The 22127-nt window shown below is 41.5% G+C and overlaps 1 protein-coding gene and 1 pseudogene across 1 annotated transcript in view; one reads left to right on the forward strand and one right to left on the reverse strand.

Annotated features, from left to right (window-relative positions):
* LOC126474864 (peroxisomal membrane protein PEX14) overlaps positions 1 to 22127 on the reverse strand; it is a 60262-nt gene that overhangs the window by 18489 nt on the left and 19646 nt on the right. The window contains exons 2-3 of the mRNA XM_050102344.1: positions 11354 to 11491; positions 8757 to 8897 (exon numbers count right to left, since the gene is read on the reverse strand). Coding sequence (XP_049958301.1) covers positions 8757 to 8897; positions 11354 to 11491 — 279 coding nt within the window. The remainder of the gene's footprint in view (positions 1 to 8756; positions 8898 to 11353; positions 11492 to 22127) is intronic.
* On the forward strand, positions 9379 to 9496 carry LOC126475933 (5S ribosomal RNA; annotated as a pseudogene).

Consider the following 22127-nt stretch of genomic DNA (forward strand, 5'->3'; position numbering starts at 1 on the left):
AGAAGTTTATTTCCATTGACTGTATATCATAGAGGTTCCCTCCCATCGTGGACTGTTCTACTGCGTACATATCTATCCTGTGTGGTCAACTATTCTTCTGAACTTGAGCCACAGTTCCTCTACAAGCTCCTGACTTGTGCTGAAGATTTCAGGTTCCTCATAGACATATGACATAACTGACTTCGTTAATCATTGCTGCCACAAGCACACTATGGTCACTGATACCATTTTCAATGTGTAAACCCTCAGCGAGGTCAGGTCTACTTGTTGCCATTAGACCAAATATATTTCCATCATGAGTAGTTCTAAGTAGTTTTCAGAGAAGGCATTTCGTAAAGTTTCACAGGGTGTTTTATCACATCCACCACTAACAAAACTGTAATTATCCCAATTAACTGTTGGATGATTGAAGTCTCCACACACAATTACAGTATGACTGGGGGACTTACACAGAAGTGAACTGAGATTTTCTCTGAAGTTTTTTGTTACATCAGGAGATGAGTCTGTGGGTGATAGAAGGATCCATCCCTGATATTGAGTCTTGCCCAAGCAATCTTAGATGTAGCTTCAATTCCTATCTCGGTGGGTTCGAGTTTTTTGTCTGCTGCGACAAATACACCACCTCCGTTTCCCATTTGCCTATCCTTTTGATATACCCTTAAATTTTCCCCAAAAATCTGACTGCTATCAATTTCAGCTTTCAACTAGCTCTCTTTACCTAGTATTACATGAGCTTCACTGCTTTTCACGAGTGCTTCAAACTCTGGCACTTTGATGCGAATGCTTTGGCAGTTTACCATTAAGGTTTTAACACACTCGCCTGTGGGAGGCATTTCTTTAGATCTTACATTGACACGTCTGGATTTTCTACAGCTATCATTATCTGGACTGGATGGAGAGTCGCCTAATCAAAAAAACTCTGGTGTGCACCCCACACACAGTTAGCTGACTACCAGCATCTGATGTGCAGTGCACACCTAACCTATTTAGGGGGACCCTACAATTCTAAATCCTATGGCCTAACTCCAAAAAGTCGCAGCCTAGCTTGTCGCAGAACTTTTGAAGTCCCTGGTTCAGTCCTTCCATTCAACTTAGAACCAAACGGCCGTGATCAGTTTTGGTGACAATGTTGCAAATTGTGAGCTTCATTGAGGCTCCACGCACAGGTCTGATCTTCTCAACCAGTTTTGAGAGTCGCTGAAATGACCCAAAAATGCCCAGACGACATGCATCACTTGTTCAAATGTGTGCCACAATCTGTAGTTGGCTGCACCCTGTTCCCCAATGGCTGCTGAAATAGCCTCTTCAACATACTGAGCGAGGTCCACAGACACACACACTGAGTGCGTCTGGTGTCCTTTCCTGTCCCTTGCTGCCATTTCCCTAAGGGGACCATCACTCGGCATACATTTGAACTCCCAACAATTAATAGACACCTAACCTTTTGGCATTATTTATGTGACATATACCCTGCTTACAATAAAACTATTCAATGGTACTTCTGATATATTTTCACATGATATTTCCACTGGGAGTGGATCTATCACATATGAATCAATAAGAGAATACTGTAAAGGTGAAGGAATGGTAACTAGTGTCAAGTTCCACTAACAGAGTATTATGTTGTTGTGGTCTTCAGTCCCAGTCCTGAGACTGGTTTGATGCAGGTCTCCATGCTACTCCATCCTGTGCAAGATTCATCATCTCCCAGTACCTACTGCAGCCTACATCCTTCTGAATCTGCTTAGTGTATTCATCTCTTGGTCTCCATCTACGATTTTTACCTGCTCACTGTGCGCTCACAACTGAAAGGAGTGACGTTATCGAAGGGAATACTAGAGACACTGCCCAAAATACCTGTGCAAAGCTTCATCGGATTTTCACTGTGGTCTCCATTTCGTGAGCGATCGGTCCTTACTTTCCAAATAGCCCTCGTACATCAAGTGATGACAGACCTGGAGGTGATGTCTGTATCCCTTGCTGTATCCCAGTCTTTTCCATTGAGAACATTGTTGTTGTTGTTGTTGTTGTGGTCTTCAGTCCTGAGACTGGTTTGATACAGCTCTCCATGCTACTCTGTCCTGTGCAAGCTTCTTCATCTCCCAGTACCTACTGCAACCTACATCCTTATGAATCTGCTTAGTGTATTCATCTCTGTTGGTCTGCCTCCACGACTTTTACCCTCCACGCTGCCCTCCAATACTAAATTGGTGATCCCCCGATGTCTCAGAACATGTCCTACCAACCAATCCCTTCTTCTAGTCAAATTGTGCCACAAGCTCCTTTTCTCCCCAATTCTATTCAATACCTCCTCATTAATTATGTGATCTACCCATCTAATATTCAGCATTCTTCTGTAGCACCACATTTCGAAAGCTTCTATTCTCTTCTTGTCTAAAGTATTTATCATCCGTGTTTCACTTCCATACATAACGACACTCCATACAAATACTTTCAGAAATGACTTCCTGACACTTAAATTTATACTCGATGTTAACAAATTTTTCTTCTTCTGAAACGCTTTCCTTGCCATTGCCATTCTACATTTTATATCCTCTCTACTTCGACCATCATCAGTTATTTTGCTCCCCAAATAGCAAAACTCCTTTACTACTTTAAGTGTCTCATTTCCTAATCTAATTCCCTCAGCATCACCCGATTTAATTCGACTACATTCCATTATCCTCGTTTTGCTTTTGTTGATGTTCATCTTATACCCTCCTTTCAAGACACTGTCCATTCTGTTCAGCTGCTCTTCCAAGTCCTTTGCTGTCTCTGACAGAATTACAATGTCATCGGCGAATCTCAAAGTTTTTATTTCTTCTCCATGGATTTTAATACCTACTCCGAACTTTTCTTTTGTTTCCTGTATTGCTTGCTCAATATACAGATTGAATAACATCAGGGATAGGCTACAACCCTGTCTCACTCCCTTCCCAACCACTGCTTCCCTTTCATACCCCTCGACTCTTATAACTGCCATCTGCTTTCTGTACAAATTGTAAATAGTCTTTCGCTCCCTGTATTTTACCCCTGCCACATTCAGAATTTGAAAGAGTATTCCAGTCAGCATTGTCAAAAGCTTTCTCTATGTCTACAAATGCTAGAAACGTAGGTTTGCCTTTCCTTAATCTTTCTTCTAAGATAAGTCGTAGGGTCAGTATTGCCTCACGTGTTCCAACATTTCTACGAAATCCAAACTGATCTTCCCCAAGGTCAGCTTCTATCAGTTTTTCCATTCGTCTGCAAAGAATTCGCGTTAGTATTTTGCATCTGTGACTTATTAAACTGATAGTTTGGTAATTTTCACATCTGTCAACACCTGCTTTCTTTGGGATTGGAATTATTATATTCTTCTTGAAGTCTGAGGGTATTTCGCCTGTCTCATACCTCTTGCTCACCAGATGGTAGAGTTTTGTCAGGACTGGCTCTCCCAAGTCTGTCAGTAGTTCTGATGGAATGTTGTCTACTCGGGGGGCCTTGTTTCGACTCAGGTCTTTCAGTGCTTGTCAAACTCTTCACGCAGTATCATATCTCCCATTTCATCTTCATCTACATCATCTTCCATTTCCATAATATTGTCCTCAAGTACACTGCCCTTGTATAGACCCTCTATATACTCCTTCCACCTTTCTGCTTTCCCTTCTTTGCTTAGAACTGGGTTTCCGTCTGAGGTATTAATATTCATACAAGTGGTTCTCTTTTTTCCAAAGATCCCTTTAATTTTCCTGTAGGCAGTATCTATCTCACCCCTAGTGAGATAATCCTCTACATCCTCTAGCCATCCCTGCTTAGCAATTATCCACTTCCTGTCGATCTCACTTTTGAGACGTTTGTATTCCTTTTTGCCTCCTTCATTTACTGCATTTTTATATTTTCTCCTTTCATCAATTAAATTCAATATTTCTTCTGTTACTGAAGGGTTTCTACTAGCCCTTGTCTTTTTACCTATTTGATCCTCTGCTGCCTTCACTATTTCATCCCTCAAAGTTACCCATTCTTCTTCTACTGTATTTCTTCCCCCATTCCTGTCAATTGTTCCCTTATGCTCTCCCTGAAACTCTGTACAACCCCTGGTTCTTTCAGTTTATCCAGGTCCCATCTCCTTAAATTCCCACCTTTTTGCAGTTTCTTCAGTCTTAATCTACAGTTCATAACCAATAGATTGAGGTCAGAGTCCACATCTGCCCCTGGAAATATCTTACAATTTAAAACCTGGTTCCTAAATCTCTGTCTTACCATTATATAATCTATCTGATACCTTTTAGTATCTCCAGGGTTCTTCCATGTATACAACCTTCTTTCATGATTCTTGAACCAAGTGTTAGCTATGATTAAGTTATGGTCTGTGCAAAATTCTACCAGGCGGCTTCCTCTTTCATTTCTTAGCCCCAATCCATATTCACATACTGTGTTTCCTAATTTTTAACATTTTTATGCAGCGACAGCAACTGATATTGTTTATATAAGAATAATCAAGTCACACGACGAGGCCCATACAATGGGCTTAAAGTGAATTTGCTACAGCTTGTTTAATAGAAGAGACAAAACCTTATGATGATGCATCAAGTTTTATAAAGTTGACTTAGGACACGGCCTCTTTTAGGTAAACATTTTAATAATATTTTATGTTCTGAAGAAGACATTATTACTAACGTTGAAACCTAGGTAAACGATAAAGTTAACCTGCAACTGTAGGCTGTATATTCTTATATATTATGTTTCCTTCTCTTCCTTTTCCTACTCTCGAATTCTAGTCACCCATGACTATTAAATTTCATCTCCCTTCACTACCTGAATAATTTCTTTTATCTCTTCATACATTTCATCAATTTCTTTGTCATCTGCAGAGCTAGTTGGCATATAAACTTGTACTACTGCAGTAGACGTGGGCTTCGTGTCTATCTTGGCCACAATAATGCATTCGCTATGCTGTTTGTAGTAGCTTATCCGTACTCCTATTTTTTTATTCATTATTAAACCTACTCCTGCATTACCCCTATTTGATTTTGCATTTATAACCCTGTATTCACCTGACCAAAAGTCTTGTTCCTCCTGCCACCAAACTTCACTAATTCCCACTATATCTAACTTTAACCTATCCATTTCCCTTTTTAAATTTTCTAACCTACCTGCCCGATTAAGGGATCTGACATTCCACCCTCCGATCCGTAGAACGCCAGTATACTTTCTCCTGATAATGACGTCCTCTTGAGTAGTCCCTGCCCGGAGATCCGAATGGGGGACTACTTTATCTCGGGAATATTTTACCCAAGAGGATGCCACATCATTTAATCATACAGTAAAGCTGCATGCCCTTGGGAAAAATTACAGCTGTAGTTTCCCCTTGCTTTCAGCCGTTCACAGTACCAGAACAGCAAGGCTATTTTGGTTAGTGTTACAAGGCCAGATCAGTCAATCATCCAGACTGTTGCCCCTGCAACTGCTGAAAAGGCTGCTGCCCCTCTTCAGGAACCACACGTTTGTCTGGCCTCTCAACAGATACCCCTTGGTTGTGGTTGCACCTACGGTACGGCTATCTGTATTGTTGAGGCACGCAAGCCTCCCCACCAACGGCAAGGTCCATGGTTCATGGGGACAACAGAGTATTATAGGTGGTAGTAATACCTTCAAAAACCTTCCCCATAATCATTGCGCAAAACGTATTAACATCATTGCCTATATATTTAATGATACGTCTAAAACCAAAGATGATGAGACTTACCAAACAAAAGCGCTGGCAGGTCGATAGACACACAAACAAACACAAACATACACAGAAAATTCAAGCTTTCGCAACAAACGGTTGCTTCATCAGGAAAGAGGGAAGGGGAGGGAAAGACGTAAGGATGTGGGTTTTAAGGGAGAGGATAAGGAGTCATTCCAATCCCAGGAGCGGAAAGACTTACCATAGGGGGAAAAAAAGGACGGGTATACACTCGCGCGCACACACACACACACACACACACATATCCATCCACACATATACAGACACAAGCAGACATATACAGAGGCAAAGAGTTTGGGCAGTGATGTCAGTCGAGGCGGAAGTGCAGAGGCAAAGATGATGTTGAAAGACAGGTGAGGTATGAGCGGCGGTAACTTGAAATTAGCGGAGGTTGAGGCCTGGCGGATAACGAGAAGAGAGGATATACTGAAGGGCAAGTTCCCATCTCCGGAGTGCTGACAGGTTGGTATTAGTGGGAAGTATCCAGATAACCCGGACGGTGTAACACTGTGCCAAGATGTGCTGGCCGTGCACCAAGGCATGTTTAGCCACAGGGTGATCCTCATTACCAACAAACACTGTCTGCCTGTGTCCATTCATGCGAATGGACAGTTTGTTGCTGGTCATTCCCACATAGAAAACTTCACAGTGTATATCACGTGGGTGCTTTCACATGTGGCTACACTGTGAAGCTTTCTATGTGGGAATGACCAGCAACAAACTGTCCATTCGCATGAATGGACACAGGCAGACAGTGTTTGTTGGTAATGAGGATCACCCTGTGGCTAAACATGCCTTGGTGCACGGCCAGCACATCTTGGCACGGTGTTACACCGTCCGGGTTATCTGGATACTTCCAACTAACACCAACCTGTCAGAACTCGGGAGATGGGAACTTGCCCTTCAGTATATCCTCCCTTCTCGTTATCTGGCAGGCCTCAACCTCCACTAATTTCAAGTTACCGCCGCTCATACCTCACCTGTCTTTCAACGTCATCTTTGCCTCTGCACTTCCGACTCGACTGACATCTCTGCCCAAACTCTTTGCCTTTACATATGTCTGCTTGTGTCTGTATATGTGTGGATGGATATGTGTGTGTGTGTGTGTGTGTGTGTGTGTGTGTGTGTGTGTGTGTGTGTGTGTGTGTGCGCGAGTGTATACCCGTCCTTTTTTCCCCCCTAAGGTAAGTCTTTCCGCTCCCGGGATTGGAATGACTCCTTACCCTCTCCCTTAAAACCCACATCCTTTCGTCTTTCCCTCTCCTTCCCTCTTTCCTGATGAAGCAACCGTTTGTTGCGAAAGCTTGAATTTTGTGTGTATGTTTGTGTTTGTTTGTGTGTCTATCGACCTGCCAGCGCTTTTGTTTGGTAAATCTCATCATCTTTGTTTTTAGATATATTTTTCCCATGTGGAATGTTTCCCTCTATTATATTTAATGATACGACTAGACATTTCATCACCTTCACAGTGCTTTCTGTTATACGAGGGTCACTCCAAAAGAAATGCACAATTTTTTTTTTTTTTTTTTAATCCATCTTTTATTCTAAATGTTTGAAAGTTTTACACTGTGTAGATACATCCTTTAGGAACAATATATTCATTTCTCTATAATTTCCATCCCTCTCAACTGCCTTACACCATCTTGGAACCAGCGCCTGTATACCCACATAGTAAAATTCTGGACCAACCTGTTGGAGCCACTGTTTGGCAGCGTGCACAAGGGAGTCCATCTTCAAACCTTGTTCCACAAAGAGAGTCTTTCAGTTTCCCAAAGAGAAGATAGTCACATGGAGCCAGGTCAGGGCTGTAAGGTGGGTGTTTCAGTGTTGTCCGTCCGAGTTGTGTGACCGCTTCCATGGCTTTTTGACTGATATGTGGCCGTGCATTGTCGTGCAACAGCAGAACATCCTGCTTTTGCCGTTGTGGTCGAACACGACTCACTCAAGCTTGAAGTTTCTTCAGTGTCATCACATATACATCACAATTTATGATGGTTCCACTTGGCATGATGTCCACAAGCAAGAGTCCTTCGGACTCGAAAAACACCATAGCCCTAACTTTTCCAGCAGAAGGTGTGGTTTTGAATTATTTTTTTTTTTTGGATGAATTTGCATGATGCCACTACATTGATTGCCTCTTCATCTCTGGTGAAAAATGATGGAGCCATGTTTCATCACCTGTCACAATTCTTCCAAGAAATTCATCTCCACCATTCTTGTACTGTTCCTAAAGTTCGCTGCATACCATTTTTCTTGTTTCTTTGTGAGCCACTGTCAACATCCTGGGAACCCATCTGGCACAAACCTTTTTTAACGCCAACACTTTCAGTATTCTGCAAACACTTCCTCCCCCTGTCCCAGTGTAGCGTGACAATTCGTTCACTGTGATGCGTCTGTCAGCAGTCACCAATTCATTAACTCTCTGCACATTGTCTGGAGTGTGCGCAGTATGAGGCCTGCCGCTGCGAGGACAATCTTCAATATTGCTGTGCCCACTTTCATCACGTAACCTGCTTGCCCACCAACTAACTGTACTGAGATCGACAGCAGCATCTCCATACACCTTTTTCAACCTCTTGTGGATGTTTCCCACTGTCTCGTTTTCACAGCACAGGAATCCTATGACAGCACGTTGCTTCTGATGAACGTCAAGTGCAGCAGCCATCTCGAAGACATGCTGTGGCAGCGTCACTCACGGGAACAGGTTGAACTAAGTTTGAAAACAAGCGGGAAGGATGTATCAACACACTGTAGAACTTTTACACATGCAGAATGAAAACTGTATTTTTACAAAAATAGTGTGCATTTCTTTTGGAGTGACCCTCGTATTTTATTTATTTGATCTCATAAATAATCATAGTGGTACAGTAGCCAGAGAAAATTATTAATGAACCTGCAAAACAGTAAAACGTTGAATGTCAAATCTAATTTATTTTAGAAAAGGAAGCATAAACATATTCCAAATAATTTACCATCAAGAAACACAGCTTCCAAAAATTTTGCATCAGTCATCATAATGAACACTTACCTTATAGAACAGATATAAAGCATAGAGAGCACCTGCTATTAGTGCTATACTGTTGCCAATATCTCTAAATCTGCTCCAGAATGTTGGCCGAGGAAGAATTATCTGTTGTGGAGGTATTGCTATTGATGTCTGAGTGTCTGGCTGTAAGAGAAGTAATAGCAGGCAACAAGACTTAATTGCATTTTAACAGATTATAGCAGTTTTCACTTTTAAATACTGGAAGACTATGCAGTAGAAGGGACAATGTTAGGTATGAACAGAAAGTGATAAAATAGGATGGTTGGTTGGTTGGTTTTTTGGGGGAAGAGACCAAACAGCGAGGTCATCGGTCTCATCGAATTAGGGAAGGACAGGGAAGGAAGTCGGCCGTGCCCTTTCAGAGGAACCATCCCAGCATTTGCCTGGAGCGATTTAGGGAAATCACGGAAAACCTAAATCAGGATGGCCGGACGCGGGATTGAACCATCGTCCTCCCGAATGCGAGTCCAGTGTGCTAACCACTGCGCCACCTCGCTTGGTGATAAAATAGGAATAAAATTATATACAGGGTATATCTCCGAACAGTCATCAGGTGCATTTTCTCTTGTGTTTCAGCAGATATTTGTAATGTTATTTTTGTAATGCCAACGGCCTTGCCACAGTGGTAACATCGGTTCCCGTCAGACCACCAAAGTTAAGCGCTGTTGGGCTGGGATAGCACTTGGATGGGTGACCATCCGGTCTGCCTAGCGCTGTTGGCAAGCGGGGTGCACTCAGCCCTTGTGAGGCATACTGAGGAGCTACTTGATTGAGAAGTAGAGGCCCTGGTCTCGGAAACTGAGATACAGCTGGGAGAGCGGTGTGCTGACCACATGCCCCTCCATATCCGCATCCAGTGATGCCTGTGGGCTGAGGATGACACGGCAGCCAGTCGGTACCATTGGGCCTTCATGGCCTGTTCGGGAGATATCACTCATCACATCTTTCATGTGATGCTCAATGTTGAAGGAAAGCAATGGTTTCCTCCCCACTGCAAAAAAAATATCTACCAAAACACCAAAGAAAATGCACCTGATGACACTTAGGAGAGAAACCCTGCATACTCTTACAGAAATTGAAACTGAAGTATAGAAAGTATTTTTTTTTCCCCCGGGAATTACTAATGTAATAAAAACATGCATTACAGTTTACTCTACACAGCTCTAGTCTTGTCTGTAAATTGAAGAACAAGTACAGCTTGTTGTAGGGAGAAGTGGCCCTTCCTGGAAAAACACTACAACTGCTGCTCATTATAACTATGTATCAATTTCTCACCTAGCAGCGGCTGTGTAGATTCTGTGCTTGTGCCTTTATTTCATTAGTTACATCATTTTCTAATTTCTGTATTCTGTTTAGCGTGAACATATTTAATGAGAAGTGAACACATATTGCACACTATGTAACCAATGATTCATATGACATATTATAAGTTTGTGAACTTGTAGGTGTTCCCTGCAACATTACAGAGTGGGGACTCAACAGCTCACTCTTCAGTTTACAGACCAAAGCTCAGCCTCTGGTAAGCATCTCCCCCCCCCCCCCCTTTCAGCTTGTGGATTGTTTTACTATTTTACTACAATAAAGTCTCATATGGTGAACTGCAATTCATCAGGAAGCAATTTGTAAAATTAGAGGTTAGTGTACCATCAGCAAAATGACAAAGAAATTAGAGGTTCCAGGATGCAGGCTTTGTCTAAATAACAATTTAGACAAAGCCTGCATTCCTAACAATAATGGAAATTCCTGGATGGAAAAATACATAAAATAACAGAAAGACAACCACTCACCTGTAGATGTAGAGGGCTGCTCATTAAGCACGTAACAGAAAACAGTTAAAAATAGTTTTTGAGCTCTTGCTCTTTTTTTTAGTAAGAGTACATATTCGCATAAACAGCCACACAGACACCCAAAAGTACATCGCATCTGAGTGATTGTGTGGTTGTATGTGGGAATGTGTGTACTCTCACTGGAAAAAGGATAGGATCTCGAAAGCTGTTGTTAAAATTTTTCTGTTAGGTGCATCATGCACAATGCATTAGCCTCTCTGCAGGTAAATGGTTGCCTTTCCCTTATATTAAGTAAAGAGGAGAAATGCCAATCTGAACTGTATTACCATAATAAGTTTCGGAATTGAAGAATGAAGCCATTACTAATTTTGCATTACAAGAGAGGCAAGCTACAAAAGTGAACTGCAGTTATACATTCAGTGCTTGCAGGCAGTGTTTCTTTCATCACAAGGTTGTTAACGAAGCTTTGAGTAACTCGTCACTCCTTTCCATCATTTTCTCTTTTCTAAGCTTTTTCCCAGAATAAAGAACACACAAATTTAGATACTATATCATTAACCATTATCTTTGATTTATTGCTACATGTGAGCAAAATACACTGAAAGCTCAATTAAGAAAGTTATATCTTTTTACGAGGTCAATAACGTATTAATGAAGTATTAAGTGTTCAAATGCTACTTGCTTCTGCATCTGCAACAAATCTGTTTCTTACCAATTTCAACACCTTTACTCAGAATGCATTACAATCATGGGGGCATCAATGCTTAGTGGGTTCCCACTTTATTTACTCACCAATGGAGTGAAGCTACGCTCAAAGGCAATGCTGATTTCTTCATCTGTCAGTCCTTTAGATTTTAGGAATTTCTGCCTGTATGTTAAAGGGCTCTGTTGTATCTTCTGATTACTCAAAAACCTTGTAGCAATGGAAATCTGAAAATTTCAGGAAAAAGTTACATGAAGTTTTACAGGAAGCAGATATGAAATATACTGTCATTTGATAAAAAATGTGGTGCAAGGAATATGATTCTTCTGTAGCCTAAGGTGAAGGGCTGTGAAGGTTGTGGAATGTCAATCAATGAATTACTTTCCCATTTTCATATAAACTTGTAAGCAAGAGATAGCAAACTTCTGAAAAGACTGAAAGGTCTATGTAATGTATCTGCTCTTCATCAGTGACTTATTACAACCTGACACACTTTTCAATTAGAAATCTAGTCGCATTGTTAAAATGTACTTATTCAAGAAGAATTCAGGGACCCCAGAACACCAACAAGGCAATGGTCAATGCACAAGATAAGATGATGCATCAGTTACGGATAGTTCTTTTTCCTGCTTTTAGATACCGTATTAAGACTGCTTATTTCAATGACTCAGGCTAATGGTCATCAGTGAAATTTCTGATGAACACAGCAACGGATGTTTCTAAGATGTACAGAATGGTGTACTAGATCTCATGTGCCTTTGGTGAGAGAGTGGAATTGCTTATACATCACAAGAACTCTTGACACAGCAAGTATGTGCAAGTCACATTGATTAAATATCTAAGTGTAATGTCGCAACGGGATATGATATGGAACAAACACATAAGGATGGTAATAGAGGAGGTGAATGGTCAGCTTTGGCTTATTGGGAGAGTTTTAGAAAAGTGTACCTTATCTACAGAGGAGACCACACATACAACATTTGTGTCAGCCATTCTTGACTACTGCTGAAGTGTTTGGAATACCAACAAGATCAGATTAAAGGAAGATAGTGAAGCAATTGAGAAATGCTGCTAGATTTGTTACTAGTAGGTTCACTTACCACATTAGTGTTATGGAGATATTTTATGAACAAAAATGGGAATCCCTGGAGGGCAGACAGCATTCTTGTCACAAAAAAATAAATAATTAAATAAAATAAATAAATAAAATAAAAACAAAAATTAAAAATGTTAAGAAAGTTTAGAGAATAGGCATTTGCAGCTGACTGCAGAACAATTCTAGTGCCACCAAAATACATTTTGATTAAGGTCTGCGAAGACAAGATAAGAGAAATTAGGACTCATACGGAAGCACACAAACATTTGTTTTTCCCTCACTACATTTGTGTGATAAAAGAAATTATTCAGGTAGTGAAGGGAGACGAAAATTTAATAGTCATGGGTGACTGGAATTCATCAGTAGGAAAAGGGAGAGAAGGAAACATAGTAGGTGAATATGGATTGGGGGGAAGAAATGAAAGAGGAAGCCGCCTTGTAGAATTTTGCACAGAGCATAACTTAATCATAGCTAACACTTGGTTCAAGAATCATGAAAGAAGGTTGTATACCTGGAAGAATCCTGGAGATATTAAAAGGTATCAGACAGATTACATAATGGTAAGACAGAGATTTAGGAACCAGGTTTTAAATTGTAAGACATTTCCAGGGGCAGATGTGGATTCTGACCACAATCTATTGGTTATGAACTGCAGATTGAAACTGAAGAAACTGCAAAAAGGTGGGAATTTAAGGAGATGGGACCTGGATAAACTGAAAGAACCAGAGGTTGTACAGAGTTTCAGGGAGAGCATAAGGGAACAATTGACAGGAATGGGGGAAAGAAATACAGTAGAAGAAGAATGGGTAGCTCTGAGGGATGAAGTAGTGAAGGCAGCAGAGGATCAAGTAGGTAAAAAGACGAGGGCTAATAGAAATCCTTGGATAACAGAAGATATATTGAATTTAATTGATGAAAGGAGAAAATATAAAAATGCAGTAAATGAAGCAGGCAAAAAGGAATACAAACGTCTCAAAAATGAGATCGACAGGAAGTGCAAAATGGCTAAGCAGGAATGGCTAGAGGACAAATGTAAGGATGTAGAGGCTTGTCTCACTAGGGGTAAGATAGATACTGCCTACAGGAAAATTAAAGAGACCTTTGGAGAGAAGAGAACCACTTGTATGAATATCAAGAGCTCAGATGGCAACCCAGTTCTAAGCAAAGAAGGGAAGGCAGAAAGGTGGAAGGAGTATATAGAGGGTTTATACAAGGGCGATGTACTTGAGGACAATATTATGGAAATGGAAGATGATGTAGATGAAGATGAAATGGGAGATAAGATACTGTGTGAAGAGTTTGACAGAGCACTGAAAGACCTGAGTCGAAACAAGGCCCCGGGAGTAGACAACATTCCATTACAACTACTGATGGCCTTGGGAGAGCCAGTCATGACAAAACTCTACCATCTGGCGAGCAAGATGTATGGGACAGGCGAAATACCCACAGACTTCAAGAAGAATATAATAATTCCAATCCCAAAGAAAGCAGGTGTTGACAGATGCGAAAATTACCGAACTATCAATTTAATAAGTCGCAGTTGCAAAATACTAACGCGAATTCTTTACAGACGAATGGAAAAACTGGTAGAAGCGGACCTCGGGGAAGATCAGTTTGGATTCCGTAGAAATGTTGGAACACGTGAGGCAATACTAACCCTACGACTTATCTTATAAGAAAGATTAAGGAAAGGCAAACCTACATTTCTAGCATTTGTAGACATAGAGAAAGCTTTTGACAATGCTGACTGGAATACTCTTTCAAATTCTGAATGTGGCAGGGGTAAAATACAGGGAGCGAAAGACTATTTACAATTTGTACAGAAAGCAGATGGCAGTTATAAGAGTCGAGGGGTATGAAAGGGAAGCAGTGGTTGGGAAGGGAGTGAGACAGGGTTGTAGCCTATCCCTGATGTTATTCAATCTGTATATTGAGCAAGCAGTAAAGGAAACAAAAGAAAAATTTGGAGTAGGTATTAAAATCCACGGAGAAGAAATAAAAACTTTGAGGTTCGCCGATGACATTGTAATTCTGTCAGAGACACCAAAGGACTTGGAAGAGCAGTTGAGCGGAATGGACAGTGTCTTGAAAGGAGGATATAAGATGAACATCAACAAAAGCAAAACGAGGATAATGGAATGTAGTCGAATTAAGTCTGGTGATGCTGAGGAAATTAGATTAGGAAATGAGACACTTAAAGTAGTAAAGGAGTTTTGTTATTTAGGGAGTAAAATAACTGATGATGGTCGAAGTAGAGAGGATATAAAATGTAGACTGGCAATGGCAAGGAAATCGTTTCTGAAGAAGAGAAATTTGTTAACATCGAGTATAGATTTAAGTGTCAGGAAGTCGTTTCTGAAAGTATTTGTATGGAGTGTAGCCATGTATGGAAGTGAAACATGGACGATAAATAGTTTGGACAAGAAGAGAATAGAAGCTTTCGAAATGTGGTGCTACAGAAGAATGCTGAAGATAACGTAACTAATGAGGAGGTATTGAATAGGATTGGGGAGAAGAGAAGTTTGTGGCACAACTTGACTAGAAGAAGGGATCGGTTGGTAGGACATGTTTTGAGGCATCAAGGGATCACAAATTTAGCATTGGAGGGCAGCGTGGAGGGTAAAAATCGTAGAGGGAGACCAAGAGATCAATACACTAAGCAGATTCAGAAGGATGTAGGTTGCAGTAGGTACTGGGAGATGAAGAAGCTTGCACAGGATAGAGTAGCATGGAGAGCTGCATCAAACCAGTCTCAGGACTGAAGACCACAACAACAACAACATTTGTGTGTGGAATAGGAAAGGAAATGACAAGTAGTGGTACACGGTACCCCCCACCATACATCATACAGTGTCTTTGGACTAGGACATTGATGTGGATGTAGACTTCGGCTAACCTGAAAATGCTCTCCTTGAAAATCTTCCTAGCTTTAGCCTCAGTTATCTGACATTTTACTTTCTGCACACAAGCTGTTCCTCGATCTTCACAGTGCCACTTTCCTGTTCCTCACCACAAATTCACAAGTTTTGTCCCACTGTGGGAATCGCTGTATCAGCAGCTTTGTGGGTGGGCTCCAAGACAGGTGCTGCGCATCGAAGAGAGGTTTTTGTTGAAGCTCCGTAAGATGTATGCATCAGGAAGAGTCTGGCGACGTATTACATCTTCCCACAAAAGTATCACAAAATGAGTGCTTTGACATGTGTAAGTTTGAAATTTGGTATGAAGGTGCCTACAACCTTCATCTGTAATGGTGCAAAACCACACCACTTGTGATACCACCCTCAGGCTCAGCAACACTTTGAACAGCAAGTTGTCAACACACTAAGAAAAGGCCACAGCTCAGAAGTTCATGTGAGCTATAAGGTAGATTAATGATGTTACAATGACATCAGATTTCACCACAATTCTGCCTAATGCCACTGTGGATGTGTCACATGATAAGAAGGTTGTCACGGCCCCTCTTATCCATATTTCACTCCTTCTTCTGATGTGTCTTCTGCGAGGGTCACAATCGTGACGTCCTGTGTTGAAATAATGCAGTTTTCTTATAGAGGGCTGAGGAAAATATTTGAGATACACTGCTGCTCAGAATTGACACAGAAAGGTCTCAAGGTGGCAAAAAGGGCTTCAATGAAACCACCCATTTCCCTGAGACATTGATTCCCACATATTTCATAGTTGAAAATTACAGTTTCCATTGTGATGAGAAACAGAAAGATGTTTTTCACAACCTTTGACACTGCTGACAGCCTTTGATGGTGGTGGTTAGTGTTTAACGTCCCGTCGACAACGAGGTCATGAGAGACGGAGCGCAAGCTCGGGTTAGGGAAGGAAATCAGCCGTGCCCCTTCAAAGGAACCATCGCGGCATTTGCCTGAAACGATTTAGGGAAATCACGGAAAACCTAAATCAGGATGGCTGGAGACGGGATTGAACCGTCGTCCTCCCGAATGCGAGTCCAGTGTGCTAACCACTGCGCCACCTCGCTCGGTGACAGCCTTTGATGTTTCAACCCTTCTCTAAGGGCACTGTGGTGGTGCGTTTCCATTGAACATGATCACACCACTTTAAAGTGCAGTGCAACTGCAACTTTTGCTCTTGTGTACAGGTTGGAACTATTAGGGACTGTCAAAAACCATTCAACAAAATTTGAAAGTTATCAGAAGCAGCATACGAACCCTTTGCTGCTTACGCTTTTTCAGCCCTCCTGTGACGCAATCATGCAGGACTGCAGCTTTAACATGCACATGAATAAAATGGCAAAGGATCATTCCAAGAACTCGCAGTTTCACAACACCATCAGTGCCACCCATGCCAAATCAGCTTCACAGCTACTCTAGCACCTGAAGGTAGCAAACCTCATGCAAGGGGTGTCAAAGGGGCAGCCATCAAGCTGATTCGTTATCAAAATTTCTGAAGGTACATTCCTAACATTACTCAACAAAGGTGTGTGTGTGACACTGAGGGTGGTGCTAAACTGAGGGTGTCTTAGAGGGAACCTTTGCTGTTTTATTCACATGCATTTCAATTTGCACTTCTGCATGATCATGCCATAAGAGGGTGGAAAACAGGAGGGTTGAAAAAACATATGTAAGGTGATCCATGTCATTCAAGGAAGGTCATGTATCATGTATGTCAAATATAGAGCTCAGAGCAAAGATGTGTGTGGCTGTAATTACTTTGTAAACATCAGCCACATACTGTGGGAAATTATTACTCAACAGGTGCAGAGTCTATCTGCCAGAGAGCATTTGTAATCGCCGTGAAGCAAGAAGGAGCTCTGGTCCCATGGAAAAATCCTGGCACCAAGGAAGATGAATATGATGTACATAAGCGACTGTTGTTATACACTACTCACAGAATGTTAACAGGAGGCCTTTGAGAAAATAATATTAATTGGTTCCCATGAAACGTGTAATCTTTCGTGAAAGTTTGTGAGAATATACACAGTAAATTAGAATCAATCTACCCTTCATTTACACAGAGAAGCAGTGTTTTATTTTATAGACACTTCACTTATAGAGATCCGCACGGAAGAAGTAGTTTGATGCTGAGGAAGAACATGCCACAGCATAGCTGGACACTGAGGTAAATCACAAGAGTTGAAAGACTGAATATCTGCACCAATCTAATAAGGGAGTGTTAAGGCAGCGGTCATCAGGCACTAATAAACAATCCATGTAAGTACCCTTCAGTGTTTTGGATCACATTACAATTCTGTCAAATTGTTCTGAATGGTCTCTAGTGTTCCAACCTGTACACAAGAGCAAAAACTGCAGTTGCACTGCACTCCAAAGGGGTGCAATCATGTTCAATGGGGATGCAGCCCCACAATGTCCTTAGAGGAGTGCTGAGAAGTCACAGGTTGTCAGCAGTGTCAACAGTTGTCAAAAACACTAAACATTCCCAGCAACAAATGTTGTTCCTGACTGGCAGGGGATGTAAAAGCATATCCCATCCAATCTATGTTTTAGAGATGTCAGTCTTAATGACAGTAGTACTCTAATACTCCTGAACAACTGAGAGGAACTGACACTGAAAGGTCATGGGGGTGAGTGAAACTTTAGGTCCTTGAAATAAATCGGTCCTGATTTATAATCTGAGTACTAACCAAAGTCTGAGGGTGACAATGTGTGGCGAAACACAGGAAGCACATTGTAAGGCAATTACGTGAGAAGTCCCAGCAGAGGGTCTCTAGGTGCATTACAAGTGGTAATCCACCTTAGGGTGAGTGTCAGGTGGTTGATGTTCCCTTGTCCACAAAAAGAATTTGATAAGTCAGATGATTATGAAAGTGTTTAATAGCGTTCACTTTAATGAGCAGGAGTTTGTACTTCTGAAACTGAAAAGGGAATATCCCCACTTCAGCAAGGAGGCTGTCTCTGGGAATAGGCCACAAGGTGCCAGCGGCCAGTCATCCTTCACGAGGATGGACTGGATCTAACAGTTTCAAAGCTGAAGGAGCTGCCGATCCATAAACTTGGCTAGTATAGTCCATTTGAAATGAGACCAACACTGGTAATTATGGAAGAGATTAGTGTGATCTGCACCCCAATAGGTGTGGGTAAGGACGCAGCGTGTATTAAGCTTTCACATGTTGCTAGTCTCTTGTTAATGAATAAGAGGGGGCCACCTTAGCTTTTCATCACAGAAGGGACACAAAAAAAATCATGACTGAAACAACACGGCACCCAAGTAGAGTTCAGGATGGACTATGATAAGACAGCAGAAATCCCTGACTCCCATTTTCGTGGAAGAAAACTGGAAGCCACAGGAAAGCATCCAAGCAAAGGCACTCCAGGTGGCACCTTCGAGCTGGTATTTAGCCAAGGCTACAGAGTGGGAATTATAGCAAATGCAAAAGTCATTTACGTACAGCGCAGGGATGAGCAGTGGTCTAACGGAAATAACTAGCACACTGGTGGTGACGAGGAAGAGTGTAAAAGCAGCATAGAGCCCTTAGGATGCCCTTCTCTTGCACCTGTGGGGAGATGACTGATTTACCAACAACAGGTGGGATAAAAACTGATGAATAAAAATCTGTAGGAAGCCTCTGTAGGGAGCCTCAAAGGCCCAGTCATGGAGGGTAAGTAAAATGTGGTGAGGCCAAGTGATGTCACAGGCCTTATATAGGTAACAAACGACTGCAATGATGTGTTGATGTTTAGAAACAGGCTGAGTATTGCTGTTTCCAACATAATGATACAGTTGGTTGTGGATCGTCATTCACAGAAACAACACTTCTAAAACAAAAGGCCATGTGACTTGAGGACCCAGGATAATCGGTGGGCTACTGTCCTTTCAAGCATTTTCTGGAGCACATTTATGAGGCAAATGGCCAGTAGCTGTCAATGTCAATGGACATTGGATTTTTATCTAGCTACCTACGATGATACTCGCCACTGTGAAGGGAAAACAAATTCGAGACAAATATGGTTGAAAACACTGAGTATTGGATCATCTGATTATGAATTGAGTCCTGGCCTGGGGTCATATTGTAAGACCAGTCATGAGCCTGAAACAGTTCCCAGTCAGCAAAAGATTCATTATATAAATTGTCATGGTGGGAGTAAATGGTAGGGGGGGTGTCTTTAACTCGCCTTTTACGCATTCAAAAGGCGGTCAGGTATGAAAACAACACTAATGCAAGAAGTTCAGCAAGAACCAACATATCAGCACAAATATCACACTGAAGGATGTGACCTGTAACAGTTGTTGATCATTGGTGGCCCAGAGGACTATGGAGCTTGGGAGGCACTTGGGCTACAGAGACATATATTCCCAAGGACGAGACATATCATTCCCAGAATTACTTCTTACTGTGTTTAATTATATAGTGAGCCTTAGTGTAAAGCTGCTTAAAAGTCAGGAAGATTGTCTACGTATGATGTCATGTGAAACAATGCAGGGCCTTTTGATGGGCCTGAAAACTTGTTGCAATGTCTTTGATCCACCATGGCACTTACTGGTGATGGAAGGCCTATAGAAAGTGGAATAGCAGTGCCATTGTGGCAGGTGATCATGGAAACATCTCACAACCTCACTAATACATTCAGACAGAAAGGGGATGAAGGTGACAGCACAACTGCCTGTTGGCTCTTCAAAGAGCCCATCATGATAACTGGTTTGCTGGGCAGTGACAGGTAAGTGACAGGATCAATGGGGAATGGTTACTGTGACAAAGATCATCATGTGTCAGCATGGTAACAAAGACTGGGGAATGAGATCATAAGGTTGACAACCAAAAAGATGCCATAGGTGCCACTGAAGTGGGGAGGAGTACCATCACTGATGAGATACGTCCAGATCAGAAAGAAGCTGGTCAATTGGAAGGCCCCTACCAGGTGAAGTCATACTTCCCCACTGGAAGTGGTGCACACCACTGCCTGAATTAATGTGGACATCTCAAGGTAAGCAAATACCCTGCCTGGAGGTAAATAAACATTACATCTGGTTATCGTTGTGGTTGTTTACTCTCTGATTGCTTTGAATGTGGTATGGAGGGGAAATCCACTGATGACATCTGTGCAAACCAATGTACAGTGTCCTCCAGGTGCTCTCTATGGCCTCTCTGTACTTCTGACAGAATGAACAATAACGTCTAAGAGATGCGGAACAGTCGTAAATGAAATGTCGTTCTCAGAGAGCAACAAAGATGACGGAAAAAGAGGAAATTAGCTGCTGTACTTCCAGCAGGTGACAGTAACAACCACTGCACTTCCACTGGATCATCCTATTGAGAGTGTTCTGGTTAGGCGTCAGAGGCCAGGAGGACAGGCTGTGCCCCAGGATCAATGTCAGTTACTGGTGGGGATGGAAAAAGATTGATGATTAACATTAGTTTGAAATCCTGTGACATGGAAGGATCTGGCACCTCAAAGGTCACCAGAGTAGCCTTCTGCTGGTATTTTTTCTTGTTCTCTTTCACAGCTTTTGGCAGTTAAGATTCTTATGTGGGTTTATCCACTGTGTATGTAAGAATGAAAGCAGAGCAAGTAGCCCTGCGACCCACAGTTCATGGCTCCTTCAGCTGCTGGCTGGTGTCAGACCTCTGATCTGTGACTGTAACTGATCTGCGAGATCCTGACTGAGGACACTAAATTGTTAATGGCTATTGTCACAAAAGGGGTGGTTGTATTACTGGGGCTCAAGATCAACCATGTCCTCTCTGCTAGTTTCCATCTGTGTTGGAACATAGGATCTTCACAGACAGTATATGTAATTTGTTCCAAGTATTTTGTCATTATCTGGGCTACAAACTTCTGGTGTAATGATCTGAAAACTGCTATTTCACTTGACCACCTCTCTCACTGATTCTTCTCCAGTGCCTTAGGTCAGAACATTTGCATTTCACAATTACTGCTACAAGTAATTTAAAAATGAAGAAACTTATTTATTTCATATATTTCTATTCACTAAGGAGTTACAGAATAATTTTTGGGAAGTTCAACTTAGAGATACATTTTCAGAATACAGGACTGTATTATAAGAGTTAAGACCTATGCTGCAGATCAATCAGGAACAACAATTAAAATAGTATAATCACATTCACTGACCTCACTAACCAACAAATTCTCTCTTTCCAGCATAACACAGATTATGGACTATACTAGTTATGTACTCTGGTACAGTGTAGAAATATATTCACCTAAGGACTAAATATGAGGAATTTTTTTACACACACACACACACACACACACACACACACAAGTTTACAGAAGAGCAAAAGGGCTGTTTGTCATGGCTTTGTTAAGAAAAAAACCAAAGCATTTACCAGAAGTGATTTAGAAAAATCACGGAAAAGTTAAAACATGAGGCCAGGCAGAGCACCTGGCTCAATTATCCCAGAACTGAGGCCAGTTCCTTAACAAATGCAGAACATCACTCATTTTATAGCAAATGTACAACACTCTTACGTTTATATATACTTGGAAGAAAACTAGTTTGGTGCAGTGGAAAATAGTTTTACACTGTCCATTTCATATCTCAAAAGATATCACTTCATAAATCACACACACTTGCAGATGATTTCAGAACCACAACCACACTGCCATGCCTCTGTTAGATCATCATATCTTCCCTTCTTCCAACCTGAAAAATTGAATCAGCATCCCTACATGATAAGCAAGATGTTGAGCTTTGGACGATAGAGAGGCTTCTCTATTACGCACTGCACATATGGAGTGTACGATTTTCCTATCCTGGTGAGCACATCAAATTGGTAGATGAACCCACTTGGCAAACTAAGGATACTCACTTTTTAAAAA

Source organism: Schistocerca serialis, chromosome 4 (assembly GCF_023864345.2).
Source record: "Schistocerca serialis cubense isolate TAMUIC-IGC-003099 chromosome 4, iqSchSeri2.2, whole genome shotgun sequence".
NCBI lineage: Eukaryota > Metazoa > Arthropoda > Insecta > Orthoptera > Acrididae > Schistocerca > Schistocerca serialis.